This window comes from Rhodnius prolixus, unplaced genomic scaffold (genome assembly GCF_049639745.1).
Source record: "Rhodnius prolixus isolate KJV_2025 unplaced genomic scaffold, Rpr scaffold_6, whole genome shotgun sequence".
NCBI classification, from domain to species: Eukaryota; Metazoa; Arthropoda; class Insecta; order Hemiptera; family Reduviidae; genus Rhodnius; species Rhodnius prolixus.
This window is the reverse complement of record NW_027411634.1, coordinates 5,820,889-5,837,348: the sequence shown is the minus strand read 5'-3', so window position 1 is coordinate 5,837,348 and position 16,460 is coordinate 5,820,889. Positions and strand designations below refer to the sequence as shown.

The 16,460-nt window shown below is 31.9% G+C and overlaps 1 protein-coding gene across 1 annotated transcript; it reads right to left on the bottom strand.

The window, feature by feature from the left end:
- Positions 1-139: 139 nt before the first annotated feature.
- LOC141460425 (hydroxysteroid dehydrogenase-like protein 1) lies at positions 140-14,708 on the bottom strand. The gene is made up of 6 exons (XM_074140413.1): positions 14,335-14,708; positions 7,928-8,050; positions 6,446-6,556; positions 3,666-3,886; positions 1,524-1,772; positions 140-404 (listed from the first exon to the last, which is right to left on the bottom strand). Exons 1-6 carry the CDS (start codon positions 14,519-14,521, stop codon positions 327-329), a joined length of 969 nt encoding a protein of 322 aa, XP_073996514.1. The 5' UTR covers positions 14,522-14,708; the 3' UTR covers positions 140-326.
- Positions 14,709-16,460: the final 1,752 nt, after the last annotated feature.

Genomic DNA, 16,460 nt, shown 5'->3' with positions numbered 1-16,460 from the left:
TTTTTAAATTTGGCAGAATGAAAGTGAGTTAAGGTGAAGAATTATGTGGATTTCCAGTAGACATCCTAAACTTACATGACCAGACAAATGATGTTTGAACCTATTTTATCAAGAAACAAGAAAAATAAAATGATGGATATTTACACATTAGAGTAATTTATTATTAATACAATTAAATTATGAGTATTTATTGAGAAATATCACAAGTTTAGTAAAATGAAAAATTATACGTAATTGATACTTCTTCAACACATTTTTAAGACTCTTAAAAATCACAGATTAAATGTTTTATTTTATTTTTTTCTTCTTATAGTCTTGATAAAACGCTACTTTGGATTGGAGTTCACCATTATTTTCGCTAATCTTCCTTGAAAATTCTTTCCAATCGTCAACTGTGTCCATGACTGTAACAAAATTCAGTTCTTTATATTTTTAAAACCAACTTTCTAATCTATAATTTTGCCCGCTACGTTATTTTAATGGGCCTACTATGTACAAAGAACTATCTTAAAAATGAGTTAAAATAGCACAAAACTAATGAATTAAATTAAAATATAAGACAAATCTGACGACAAATTAACCTTTACGTATTTTAATTGATTTGAAGAGTCAGTCAGTTGTTCTTAACTAACTTTAAATAACTTGGTTAAGTATGCCGAAAAAGCTGATAAACCATTCGAATGGCTATCGCAAAATAGCATATCAACACATATTTTGGTGCTAACCCATATCCCCATAACTCATATCAGGCAAAATTAACATGCTTCTGCGATATTCGCGACTCCATTTTCCTTGAAAATTGACAATGTAAATGCAGCAATCCAAATGGAAATCGTTGAATTGCAGGAAAATATTGTCTTGAAAGAGAAAATTCACCGTCTCCCAGTGGGACTTTTATTATATAAAGTGTATCTCCTCCGAGAAAAGTATCCTGTCCTTCGTAATCATAACTTCGCTTTTTGGGAATACTAAGATTGGTGAAGAGCTATTTTCGGTAATGAAGCATACCAAGAGCAGTGTTCCATCAGCTGTAACAAATACACACCTCGAAAATACAATTCAAATCGCAACATCCTTTAATCCAAATATTGATAAATAAGGAGCCGCGGTAGCCGAGCGGTTAGAGGCAAGACCTGCAAAGCTATTGTGTATAGTGGTAGTGGGTTCGATTCCCGGTCTTAGGCCTTGGATTTTATTTAATGGTTAATAAAGGAAATTTACAGTAAAGTGTGTTTGATAATCACAACAGCATAGACCTCCATTCACCGAAAGGCACGGGGTGAGTGCTCTGCCGACTCCAAACATAAAATATACACTTTACTCCTAATATCTAATACAGCAACCGTAAGACTTACCTGGATGTATTTTAAAATCCATAGAACTATTTTAGCAAATAAAACGGTCATTTTTTTTACATACCATTATTTTTATACATTTGTTCTTTAACTACAGATTATTGTTGTAAGCGTTTACGTCTCACAAATTCCAATTTGATTGAAAAATAATAAAACTTTAACACTAACCAATAAAAGTGAATGTACCCAATATCCGCAAGTATAATTATTGCCAGAACTTAGAGTATTAACTGCACTTGAGGCATATTTTTGGGCACTTGGCATTATGGATGGAAAAAATCGACGATTAAATTTAACAACACCTGTGTAACTGTCCAATAATTTAGTGTCTATCCATCCACCAAGCAGGCATTGTACCCGAACATTTACTTTTTCTAATTCCAGTAGAAGACAGGTACTAAACATATTTACGAAAGCCTGAAAATAAAATTTATTGTTTTAATTACTTATTTATTTCTTTATGAAGGAAGAACGTAAGCTCATTTTATTATATATACGCGGTTACTTAAATATTTACAAAATGAAAAAATGGTGTAGTCATTTATTATTTATTATTCTAGTATTGGCCTTAAGTAAAAATAATAATAAAATGAGCCTACGTCAATGTGAAGAAAATCACAAATCAAATTATAAATAAACAACTAAAAAAATGATACTGATGTACCATCAATTTTGATTACAGATAATTAACCAAAATTAACTAGTTAGCTAACCAATTTTTCGTGATACGTAACATACGATTAGTTTCTTAACACCAAGGATCCAATTTCGTCTAATATATTATGTATATCTATGTAAGAAACATATAGAATTCAATCAGACATCGGTATGTTTTTAGATTAACTAAACTGAAGATGGTTCCTTAAAGGTAAGTAACTTATTGGATTTAAATATATCACGGAGAAACTTTTTTAAAAAGCAGTGTGCCAGACTTTATTTGTAACATGATAACAAAAATTATATTCTTCACTCTCCATTGGTCAAAAGGATTAAATTGCCTCGGCTAATAAAATAACTAATTCATGCAGCAAAGAAAATAAAATAGAAAAATTATAAATCTGCTTTAAATCAAAATTACATAAATATTACAGGAAAGTTGGTTAGATTCAACAAAATAAACCATCTTCCCTTTATGTAGTCACTTGACTCAATATTCCTGAAACCAGGGAGAAGATATTCTAAGTGTAATGTTTCACCAATTAATGTAAAAATAATGTAATTACATTCTGGGCCAAGTAAATACATTGTAATTAGTAAAGTTTGGTTTCAATTGTTTTAACATGTACTTAATTTTTAAACCCATTAAAGAATTAACTGATGTTAAGAAGTTTCATTAATATTTTTATCTAAATATCTACTAATTTCAGTTTCTCTAAACATTTCCAAAAAAGTTAAGAAAGTAATTTTAAAAACTACTGAGAAGCATTTATACATGAAGATTCAGCAACACACTAATATTTTTTCCGCAACATAAAATTTATTATAGGATAACAAAAAGTATTGTTGATTAAAGTTTAACTTTCTTCGCATTGGTCATAGGTTAAGCTCGTGATGGTGAACCTATGCGAACTCATTTTGCGTGACAGAGACAAAAAATTATAACATAATTTTACATAATATTTGAGCGATTTGTGGAGTACTTAGAAGAAATTACGGTATTAAGAGCAGGCAAACCTTTCTCAGATCAATGATCAGTGAGGCAGTAAATAAATACTTTTCTTTTTGATTTTTTTTTACTGTGGTTGCAAATATTACAAAATTATGGATATTTCTATATGTGTTACGGCACCATAGTTAAGTTTGGGTTTTTCAAAATTTTGTCACGCCGAGTTCAAAAGATTCGGCATCACTGGGCTAAACAAATTGGCTTCAGTTAGCAATTCAACGATAAATTCATCGTTCTTGAATTATAGAAAACTAAACCTAAAGCAAAGACGAATTTAATAGTTTTATTTTCTCAAAGCTAATCGTTTTCTTTGAAAAATAATGTAATTTTTATTGTAAGATCTTAAGAGAATTTTCCAAAGCTACTCTGGCACATTCTGACTCATTAAAAGAGGAAATAATCATAAAATGCAACAATGAATTTAAAAAATATAAAATAAAACAAATTTTTTTTACATTAAATTAAGCTAAAATGCAACAATCATCTCTCATTTTCAAAAGTTTTCTTATAAGGTTTTTAATGTCAGGTTCAATTTTTTTACATTATTATTATTTAAATTTAAGGCACATCTTCATCTGAAGTGTCTTAATAATATCATTAATTTTTAAGATACAAAAAATATTAAAATATAAATAAACATATACCTTAGTACTTGCATACACTGACATCATAGGTACTGGAATTTCTCCACTTTGTGAACTCATATTTACAATAAGTCCTCGTCTCCGTTTCACCATTCCTGGCAGTATAATCGATGTCATAATCACTGTAGCAGCAATATTGACATTAATTATTCTCCAAAAGAATTCTTCTGATTGATTAAGAAAAGGCTCTGGTGCTTCATTGGCTATTCCAACATTATTAACTGCACAATCAAAAAAACCATAATGTACGAGGTACTTTCATAAAGTCAGAAATTTTTACTTTTAAAACTATACTTGTTTATTAATGTAAGCATTATGTTCCCTTCGACTGTTAAGTAAGATACTTCAGGAAGATAACTGTTATGTAAAATTTGACTTTATTATTATTGTGGCTGGCAGATTTTTATTTTTAAAACGAAAAAACCCTTTTACAAATGATTGTAGGTAAAGTCCTGTTAAAGCAGAGAGAAATTATTGCTCAAACGCACAACAACCTATTTTTAAGGAGCTTGGCGTTGTTCCACATCAGTTTGGTGTATCAAAATAGGCACAGCTACAATCTTACTGGATTGTAGGAGATAGTTTTAGCATTGGAAATAGAATAGAATTTTACCAAAATAATTATGGACTCAGACTTTTATCCGTGTGTGGCATCTACTTACTATATAAACTGAAAGAAGCCTTTCATTTACCTATATTCTCATCCTGCGCTCCTACATCCCGAAAGATACTTTCAGGTCAGCAACCTCTTTTTAGGAGTATTGCAAGGGAATATACCTGGACGCAATCTGTACACAGTATATACATCAAACATTCCCAATCATCCAGATACATACTCATTAAAAATAAAAATTTCGTACCATATGGAAACTATGGAAACAAACGTGAAGAAATGAACTGGCTTCCAAAAATGCCAACATGCAATGTTTTCTCTCCGGCGGGGCTCCTTTCATCATATATTCTTCAATAACAATTCTCACTTTTCAGAGCTGGTGCGCTACCTTAGACAAACGATTAACATTCCACACTCTAGACTTTAAGGAAAACCACAAAAAAACGTGCCGAACTTCTTTACCAGCTTACTGAAAGGCGCTGTAAACTCAAAAGAAACTAAGATAAAACTAAAAAGAATAATGTATAATTTTGTAATCATTTCTATGAGGACCTATGGCCCAAAAACTCGGGCACAGCGAAACATGCAAACTTACCGACATTCCATTCTAAGTTACTACAAAGAATAGTGTATCTCCCGTCCATTGTTTCAAACCTGACATTACATACAGATATCATCTTTGTATTCGTAATGCAGTAAGCTGAAGAAAAATACCAGAAGTGCCATTCTACACTGTCTGTCACAGTCTTGACACTTTCGTACAGTCTCCCACCTCTCCTACCATTATTGACAATCCTCTACGCCGGCTGGAACGCCAGTGGTCCCAAAATCTCCTTCGGAACCGATCAGTAATGTGGATATCACGTCGGGAGTGCTAGCAATGGGTTAGTTTCTCTCCACCTGATACTCATCTCACACAGATCGCATCATTTACACAAATTAAAGATTTCTAAATAAAAATAAAATAAAAAAATTCTCAGCATCTTTAGTTCAGTAGACTTTTTAGATCATTCATGACGATAACAAGGAAGATTAATTGTATCAAAACCATTTTTATATGGAATAATACTGCGATGAAAAGATACACTATGTCGCTCTTGACTTTTAATTGGATATTCTGCAAACCGTGCACTTAAGCAAGCGATCAACTGTGTTAAATTAAAGAACTTCCAATGATAATGAATTTTTTAATTACTTTGATGGCCAAAATCAGCCCAATTTAGTACATGTATGTAAACAAGCATTGTGTTACAAGTATAATTTGGTCAGAGGATACAAATCATTAGATTTTTTGCAAGTTCATAAAAGTTATAGGTTTTTGTTTGTTTTTCTTTTCTTGTTGTTTTTTAACCAATTTTTTAATTATTTACTGCAAATAATAAAATTTTTGTTTTAGTATAGGCGTCCACCAAAGAAGGGCATTTGGGATGGGCCAATGAAAGCCCGTAAGACACTAAGATTCTTTAAATTGTTAAAAATATGTTTAAACCTTTCAAAAATAGTTTGTTATTATTATTTTAGTGCTCTTTGCGTAAATGAATCTTAACAATTGTGACTAAACTTAAGGATCTGAGAGGAACAAGCTAAGTAAAAGAAGAAATTAGCTGGCGATCTTTTAAGAGAAATGGAGAATACCTAATTACTCGTATGTGTACCACCAAACATGTGAGCATCTGGTATCTTAAATCCTACAAAGCCAGCAGCTGAGTGGCGTGCATCTGTCTTAATTTTAAAAATAAACCATGTTAATAAAAAAAAAATGGTCTTCATCAAAAAATAAAATAAAAATGGTCTTCATCAAAAAATAAAATAAAAATGGTCTTCATCAAAAAATAAAATAAAAATGGTCTTCATCAAAAAATAAAATAAAAATGGTCTTACAAATACCAAATACTAGCATCCAACAAATCGGAACTAATTTTTGTATAATTATAAAAAAAATTTACGAAATTAACAAAAACTTATGGTTAAATGGCTAAATTTTTCTAATGAGAAGAAACACTCTCTCTTTAAGTCTTTAGTCATTTAAAAATTGATTTATTACTCAATTTTTTTTTATAACAATTTCTCATTTTATAAACTGAAATTATTTATTAACCTACTCCTTCGCTTCTTAAATTGATCTCGTAATTTATAAAAAAATGAATTAATTAATACTTTTTCTTACCAAGAATACCAATATCAAGATCAGCGAGTTCTTTTCTTAAGTGTTCGTAAATATCAGTTTTAGAATAGTCTGCCTTAATCCACATAGTCTGTACACGTGGGTATTTGGCTTCTAGAAAAGTAATACAATTAATTTTTTCACTAACATTACTATGGGCAAAAATTAATTTACACATTAGAAATGAAAGAATAAATGCACAAGACTTTTAATACTGATTGGTTTAAATATCAATACTATTGCTCTTTCTTCAACTTTAATTGGAGTTAGATCATAAGTTTATTTTTATTTTATATGCCCCAATAATAAGTAAAACTTACAATAAATAAAACAAACAAAATTAACAGATAAAAATACAAACCCATACAAATAATAAAAAAGAAATTGATACTGATATTGTTTGAACGATTACCAAATGAGATCGTCTCTCATGCATCTACGTATTCCATCTCTCTGCCTGCTGGAGAAACATCTTACGTCGAGTTTTTTGTACACTTTTGTAAGTAACCTCATTTTAGCACTATTCCAAATAAATTGTTCTTCAGGTTTAGTAGCAATCTTCTATTGTGTTAACCCTAGCCCATAAATAACTATCCCATTCCCGCCATCTGAAACTCTAGAACTGCAGTGAACTGACTAATTATAACTGAAGACAAACTTCTAATTAAGTTGAAGAAAACGCAATAATATGAATACAAATTTAAGTTTCTAGGGAACAATAGTAGTGAACTATATCTTGATAATTTTCTTATTTTTTTTTGTCTGACATCTAACAGAACAAGACTGAGTTCTTTATGCTTCGATGCTAGAAGCACAAGAGCTAGATTTGCGCTCCTCTTACTTTAAAAGTTAATTGAGAAGAGTAGAAGCCTGTATGGGCACATTACGAGGTATTACCCTGACTTAATGCGGTTAGCAGTCCTAAGGTAGCTTTCTTGCCTAGAGGAGAGGGTTTATATTTTTTTCCTGAAGGTGAAAAAAGCATATTTGCTCCTCCATAGATTCTCCCTCATTTCTTTTAGGTAGAAAAGCTCCATCGATGTATAATGAGGGCAAGCACATTTACATAGACCAATCAGTAGTCCCTAATAAAACATAGAATGTACTTGTGTTGGGCACGGCGAACAAAGCGGCCTAGATTACAGTTACAGACATTTGTAACGAAAAGTATGTTCTGAACATAGAAAAGAGAAAGAGAGAATGCAAAAAAGAATTATCAAGAATTGCACTTCGAACTACAAGAAATGTGAAGACAGGGATAGCTTCCGTTAAGCTAACGCTTTTGATTGATTTGATAAAACCAAGCATCTCATGCATGGATGAGGTTTAGAAATAGCCTTTGTTAGTTATATAGCCCGGATAATTGGACGTACTCCACAAACTATTAGTCAATTTCAGGAGTGGATCGTAGTATTTCTTCCGCCTTAAAATTATGTATTTAGGCGCTAATGATGATATATTTCGTCAAAATAAGTTATGATATACCTATTTGTCCAGCTGTTGACTGCAGTTTTTCAACACTTCTGCTAATCAGGCAAACATTCATACCACGTTTAGCTAATTCCATTGCGTAAGCTTTGCCAACACCATCCGTGGATCCAGTAACCACTGAAATAAATGACAATTTTTTGATCAGATAATATAAAAAAAAATAACTGAAACTTATAATCTATTATCTTATTGGCAATTAACAGTAAATATATCACGGTAATTGAGCTTACAGCCATGCGACTATGATACAATGGTCAATGGCACAACATGACACAATGAGCAAAAATTCGAAAACTAAAACTTTTTAAAGAAAATCCTCAGTCGTGAGGATCAATTACATACGTACTCATAGAGTACACATGCTACCCAAATTTGCACTATGTAGTCCCAAGATAATTTAATAATAAGTCTCCAATGGTTTTTATTTCAGGCTAGTTTTAAACCACTCTACTGTCGATAACATCGTTAATTTGATTGTTTTAGTAAAAATAAAATCATTTGCCCCCCCCCCAAACCTACGAATTTTACATAGAATTCTCGGCGGCATTCAACAGTACTGATAGTTTTGGGTTGATCTCCAAGTTATATGAGCTGGATCTTTCTTCAAGAAGTAGTAACCTCTATAAAAAAACATGATAAATAACACTTCTGCTAACATTTGGTGCGTAGAAGTATTGTCGCACGGACTTCTTAAATAGAGGGAAGTAAGGCAAGGTTGCATTCTCAGTCCCATTTTGATCGCACTCTACATTAATGACCTTGAATGCTGCTTAGAAAATGGTGAAGTTAAATTATTGGGTTATGCGGACGATTTGGTTTTGTTCCCTTTACTTTACATGAAATGATTAACCGCTTGGATGAATATTATAATAAATTAAATCTTAGCATTATCTTAAAAATATCTAAGGTCATTATTTTTAGAAATGAAGACATTGATGGAAAAATGGCAATTGGGAGGGAAAGGCTTAGAAGTTGTGATTGAATATAAATATCTGGGAATTCTCCTTACACCTACCTTCAGACGAGTTAGCACTTCGCGGAGCAGGCAGTAAAGGTAAAAATAGGTTTTTGGATATAATTCGGAATCAGCTTTTGGAAAATAAAGACATTGGGTTCCAAATAAAATTTGTTAAATACCATTTGCAAATCAGCTGCATTGCGTTTTATTATTTTTTTTTTTTTAAAGAAACTAGGTATCTTCAGCATACTCCACCTGTTTTTTTTTTCTTTCATTAAAAAACAAAATTACTCCCCATATTTCTGTACACAATGAAACTTCACTGCAATTGTATAATAAGAAAATTGAGCCTTCCTGTTAACCAATTGCTCAGAATACTAGCCCTTCAGGTGATTAAAAAATAAATTCAGTGGTGTGTAAAACATTTAAAATGGATGTAGTAACATTAAGTAACAAAAAGTGTAATGATGTTAAATTTTGGAAAGGTATAGCGAGTTATTTCTTTAAGGAAAATTGCAGAGTCCTCTGACAGTCTAGTAGACCCTGAAGAAATTCTTTAAACATTTACTAATTATGTCTTAAATAATAAGTATTAATGTAATTATTATATTATTGTAAAGTTTTTTAATTAGTATTTAATGAAGGCAATTATTATTATATTTATTTTATTAAGGGCCACTTAAAAAAAAAATAGCTAGGTATCTATCTATCTATTCAGCAAACATCTTTTATTTCTCACTAACCACTAATTAAATTTTCATTATTTAAAAGTTAATTTATCAATATTTCTAAAATGAAAGAATCTTTTACATATTCCCTAACTTTAGGAAACAATTCAATTTCAATATTCATTCCTAACGTTTGGTCGTCAATTTTATTGATATGGCTTCAACATGACGTAATCTGAAGTGAAAACGTCCAGGACTCTCTTGCAGCTAGCTTGTTATCATAATAATAAATTCATTAACATCTTCAACGAGTCTCACTTCAAGGAGGAATTTATTAAAAACTGACTAATTGAATTAGTACTTATTTTTCTTTTTATTTATTTATTAACAATTTAAATATTTTTTCCTTGTATTTTATAGTAAAAACTTTTAAATAATCTAATAACATTAATAATTTGGTAATAATAATTGCCATTTATATTATACCACTTTATTTTTATAGATTAATTATAGACTGAGTAGCAACTGGATAAAGTATGTCTAAATGGAGCTTTTTAGGTCATTGAAATACAACTGAGGTCGTGTTTGTGGAATGAAGATTTTTTCTTTTTTTATGGAGAGATGGCAAGCTCTAGGTTATTTAAAGCCTCTCAGAGCTCATTTAGTTAATCTAAATAATAAAATAATTGAGTTAAAGCCGATTCTAGGACGAAAATGCAGACCTGGACTTGAGCCCCTAAAGTCCAGACAATAAGTACGATAATCTTAAGGGCTCTTCCATCGTTACTTATCGCGATCGAAATCCCTGACAAACCAAACAATCTGTCATGTGTTTCCTCTCCTACCTCACTTATTTTTAAAAAGGAGTCTAGTTATGTGTCTCTACTAAGAAGGAATTACTCTTTTATCCACTATGCTTCCAATAAGGGCTCGAAATAGTAGTCTTAGAGATAAATGTGACTAACACAAAATTCATTAACTATCAACTATTAGTTTTGACTCCAATAGGTAGTTAATGAAGAAATATAGTTGTTATATCTAACCAGGAATTGTAGGCAAAAGAACACAAGAAGAAATTGTAGGTAAAGAAATATAAGCACCAAAGGGTGTTAACAAAAGCAGAAAACTAAGAAAATAAAAATGGATAAAGGAACAGTATTTATTTACTGATTAGCAAGCGTGATTTCTTGGTGAATGTCGTTATGTCCCGACATGATGTCGGTATAAGGTATATTCAAGGCTATTACTCAGCTGCATATCAATCATTAACTCCTATAAGAGTTATTGGAAACAGATAGGAAGCCAATTTGAATCTTCTCAATCTTTATAAAAGTGTCAAGCTTTGATTATAAACAATACAAATTGTCAGAAAAAATGGTAGACAGGCTGCAATTTTCTAAGAGTAGATGATGTACCGTTGAAGCTGGTTCAAATGTAGCCATTTTCACTGAAGCGAGGTATCTGCCATTAGTATGATATGAAAATAAATGGTTTCGCGACTAAGAGTAAAGTATTAAACTATGTATTTGAATGCATCTCGAAAGCGAGCCAAAAGGGGCCCACAGTCAATGTGACCCAAACGGATCAACATTTCCCCGATTTATCAAAGTTAACCAACAGCTCAGGGCATAAACATATTGCTCAAAAGCAAACTCCAAAAAGCCCATCCATGGGTTTCTACGTCCAGCTTGAGACACTCGCTATTGCTGCATACCCTCGCAAGAGCAGATCCATGGTCAGTGAAACAAATCCTGCAGTGACCACTATCGACCAAAACCAGCAGAGCTTCATATTTGTTCTGAGCCTGCAGTGCCAAGTCAGCAGAGACCCTCCAGTTCTCTTCGTTATTAAGACTTTCCCACAAACAGGAGTAAGTCACTTATCATTGAATACTTGATATTAATTAATCAGCATTTCATTTCATTCAAGTAACAACACTTGCATCATTTAGTAGTCTTTAGGCCGCACGCGTTTTAAGTTAAAAAAAAAATAAAAATTAAGTAACTGCTACAGCTTGATAAATTTGTAAAGAGCAGGTTGCTAACGCTCTGGAAGAAGAACGAGATTTGAAAGTAAAGCAAGCTATTCATTAATTAATGGTAAACAAAAAAAGAGTCCCCGCATTAGGCCTCCCGCTATACGAACGTTCAACGAGCGACAAGTTGGAGTACCAACTCCGATTTTTTGGGTATGGTTAGTCATAATTAAATTTGGATATAGTTAGCTTTTTGGAAAGTCCGAAAACGGTAAATTAGACATGCGTGCTAAGACGAATTTAAAAAAATTGGAAAAGTGATTAGATTTATCCGTTAAATTAACATTCTCCAAAGAGTTCCTCAACATTGAGGTTTCAGTTTCTGAAACATTCTCAAGAAATTTATTTTATGACCATAACGTACACATCAAATTTTTGAATGAGTTTTTTTTTTTAGGAGAACTTTTATTGATTTATAATTGAAGATCACCACAACTACAGCATATTCATGTAAAACAACTACTCATCGCAATTGCCACAAACAATATATTCCAAGGGAACATAATAAGAATATGTACGATAATAACTCGCCAGTGTTTGTTACGTTTTCTTAGAGTCCTTATAAGAAATACTTCCTACAACCTAATAAGTTGTAATCAAAGACACCAAAACTGAATTACACTATGAATATGAATGAAGGCTAATTAGCATATTGTTCATTTACGTTACTTCATAGCAGGAAATTGCTTGGACATAAAATGAAATCAAATTTCAGCTGTCTCTATAAAATCATTTATTGTAACCTTTCTCAAATACGTTTAGCAGCAACATTCAAATTTCTCAATAAAAATAAACAGAATTTTTGAACTGTGCACCGCACATAACGAAAGGAGAAAGTCATATAGGCCAGAATCGGGTAAGGAATTTTTGGCTATTAAATTCCTCAAAATTACTTCTAGGGCAAAGCCATAATAAGAGAATACGTAAATATTAGGACTATAGATAGAATGTTCACGGTTTTCACGAAAATTCGAAAACTGTTGGCTATAAATAAACTAGAATTTAAAAAAGTTGTCTGCAAAACTTTCTAGGCTCAATAAGATGAAGAAATGTAACACCGATCAATATTTTTGGAACAGTCTATCTGCTTACTAAAGGTGCGAAAGACACATCTATATTCTAAAACTCTCCACACTACTCTCTCGACTAGCTCTAGTACTGTCTCTCGCTTCCTCTGACATCCCTAATACTCCTCGCCAGTGGCCCCGCGACTTCCTTGTAGGCTGAAGACCTAAATCGTTATTCTCCTATCTCCTCCTCTCTCCTATAGAGAGTGCTACCGCTGGGTAGCTTCTCTCCTCCCGCACCAGTTCATCATAATCTTCTCATTTACTGATTGTATGCAATGTATACAGATTGTAAATTCCAAAATAAATTAAAAAAAAAAAAAATTCTAAAACAAGTTATCTCACACGTAAACAAGTGATTAGTTAATAATTATTGTGATTGTAGTGTGTTCACGCTGTGTTATTTTCAATAAATTTACATCTTTGATTAAACTGTTGTTGACTTCAGAAATTATCAAACAAAAAGTTAAGAGAAATATTCTTCTGTCAACATTATTTTTTCGCTGTAAATTTTTTTTTTTTTTTTGTGACACATTCGAGGGAAAAAATAATGCGGCACTTTAGGTCAGTCGATTTTATTTAAATTTGGAATTATGGTAAAATATTTCATTTTTATAAATATTGGAACGCGACAAGTTCTTTACTGATTAAGAGGGATGTCCATTTAAAAGTGCCCTTATCGAATTTTCCAGAGAAAATTATTTAAATAATATAAGTAATAGATCGAAATAACTATTCCAATTTTCTCGAAAACCGTAGGAATGGATTTTTGGAAGAAGTTCTGCAGGAAATGGAAGAAATAAGAAGTAAAACATAAATAGACGAAGCTAAATCTCCAAATAGAGTGCAGTGGAATGGGAAGCTGAAAGAAGAGCGCCGAAACGGGTCCTACAATGGCAAATAAGCAGAACAGAAGAAATACTAAGAAGTAGATAGATCAGGTATGATAGGAACTAGGCTGAAGAAGAGGATATATATACAGGGTGATCCATTTAAAACGCACCAATCGCTAATAACTTTTTAGGAAAACGGAATTTCGAAACAACCCATGAAGTAAACTATATGTTTTTTTCGGTCTAGTTTTCAAATTTTCCACTCTCGATGCTGTATCTTTATTTTTGGTGGAGTTACGGCTAAAAACCGGTTTGGGGTTTCATAAGGACCATTGGTTTTGACAATGATTATGAAAACTACATAAAACACATTTTTCAGTGTTTTCAACCCCAAACCGGTTTTTAGCCGTAACTCCGCCAAAAATAAAGATACAGCATCGAGAGTGGAAAATTTGAAAACTAGGCCGAAAAAAACATATAGTTTACTTCGTGGGATTTTTCGAAATTCCGCTTTCTTAAAAAGTTATTAGCGATTGGTGCGTTTTAAAAGGATCACCCTGTATATATACCTAAGGAACTTCAAAAAATGATAGATCTTAAAGAAAACTTTCGAGTTCCTGGCGAGGTATACGAATAACACAAATTTCATTCAAGATCAATTCTTATATTACTCTGAAAAAGGAAAAAGGGAAAGTGATCAAAAATTTAAAATATAATAAATTTATCACTTCATTGGCACTTTTAATTACTGGTTAGTGAACTACACTTATGTAATTAAACTTCTTACAAAATAATAAATAATTTATTAAAAATCTAGATATTAATAAAGGACGAATTTACCTGCCCATGGTCCGTACGTGTTGACTAAATCCACTTGCCTTCCAAGTGATGGTAACAGAAATGTTGTAAATGCTATCCATAAATAAATAAATAAATATATTATAAATTTAATCGCCCAGATTATGCCAATAACAGCGAATATCCATGTAAACTGCAGGACAGTATCACTTTGTTCTTCAGTTACCATGTTTTCAGTGACTACTACTCTCTTATATTATTACTAATAGTCTGGATATATAAAAGTAAAAAAATATATAAGTTGATCGATTGTTTTTGGGGGGAAGGTAAAAACTACGTCAGATATAAGCTTCTCCTACCCAACCATTACTCAGTGCGGCAGGTAAATGGACTACATAAAGCAGCGGTCGGAATCGACCTGTTTTTACACATAGTTCCCAAGTAGAGGCATAGAGTACGCATAGCTATAGATTAGCTTTGGTTATCAGCTCTTGTTAGTAGGGGGAATTGGCGCTCCGTCAATTCGAACCACTGTAGTTAAGCCGACCATCGTATCTCTCTCTTTATCAATTTTTTTTAGAAAAATGTTACGAACAAAAATTGTAGATCTATACATATGTAAAGTAAAAAGAAAATCTTCGTTTTTCGTAAAAACCTAAAAAGTACCTAAGTACAAAAACAGTGCTAACTTACCTTTCGGTTCAATGATAGGATCTAATCAAACTTTATAAAGTTTGAGCATTCTAGACTTTCCAGTTTAGAAAAAGTTTTGCAAAGACCATTAGTAACGCTTTCAATCTCAGGGGACCTCAAAATAGTATTGACGTGTTACTTAAGTTATATTTCTTCTGCCTAATAGAGAAAGAAAGAACTATTGTCAGCTTTATGGTACATGCTAAACGTTTAAGTGAACCAACTGGAATTACAAGTGCTACAAAAATAAACGATGGTCTCACAAATAACTAGTTAAAAATAAAGTACAAACATATAATAATTCAATCAATACTGTAACTCGGCTGCCACAATTTACTCTCATATTATATAAATAAATTTACACATAAATACCTCAAAAAGATAGAATTTATTTTTTCCTTTCCTTCAGCCATATTTTAATTTTCTTGTTCTTTAATTCCCAATTTTAATTCACTTTTATTTCTAGCAATAAGACGAAAAGTAAACATCTTAAGTATATATTTTTTTTAATTACAGTTTTTTGGGAATAAATATTGGACGCTTTATTCTTCAAAGCAGGAAACAAAAGTATATTTTGCTTCCTACTTAAATTCTCACTACTCAAAATATGACACTCCATTTCATCGTTGATTTCCATAAACGATTCCCAAAATAAGATGTAGAATTTGCAGAAGATTAGTGCTGAACAAAATTCACTGCTTAGAAGGCTGGGCCATCTCTTCGTTAGACTGAAAATGTCTTTTATGTAGTGGTATGGATTGTTCCAACAATTCTCATTTCAAATCCCCCACACTTCTCTATTGCCTAAGCACATTTCTGACAGGTGCATTAATTATTCTTTCTCATCAGAATTCAGATCTCACGAGATTATTAAGTGAAGTTGATCTAGAAAACTTGCATAGTATACTGTTAGTATACTGCATAGTATTTTGGTATATTAAAAAAAAAACTCTGGCCATGAACATTCCGACATTTCAAATAAACTTTCGCCTTTTTTGTTACAGGGTCGCCGGCTTTCAATCTGTTGTTTTGGGGGTAGGACCCCACGTTACCACTCATTCAAAATTGCATACAAATTCATTTACTTGTCTACTTTAACATTGTTTAAGCTGCTACAAAATTCGTTTTAATCTTTTTTTGCAATTGGCAAAATCAGCCAATCAGAAATGCTACTATTTTTTCAGTTTTAGTTTTTCTCGATGACTCGTAACGATTTTCTATATACTTGGTAAACTCATTACTTACGCGAACAGCGCTCTGATCATTTAGCTTGCTGCTCTAATGCCTTCCTTTCCTGTCATTACTGAGTTCAACTGTTTTGTAAGCATGGAGGCCTGAAAGCATATTAAATACAATGTTGAAAGTTGAGTTTTAAAAATTTTGAGTTGTTTATTGATACCTCTATATCACTATGGAGATTTCTGGACCAATGGAGTAATTCATCAATTTAGAATTTCTTACCTTTTCTGCCACAA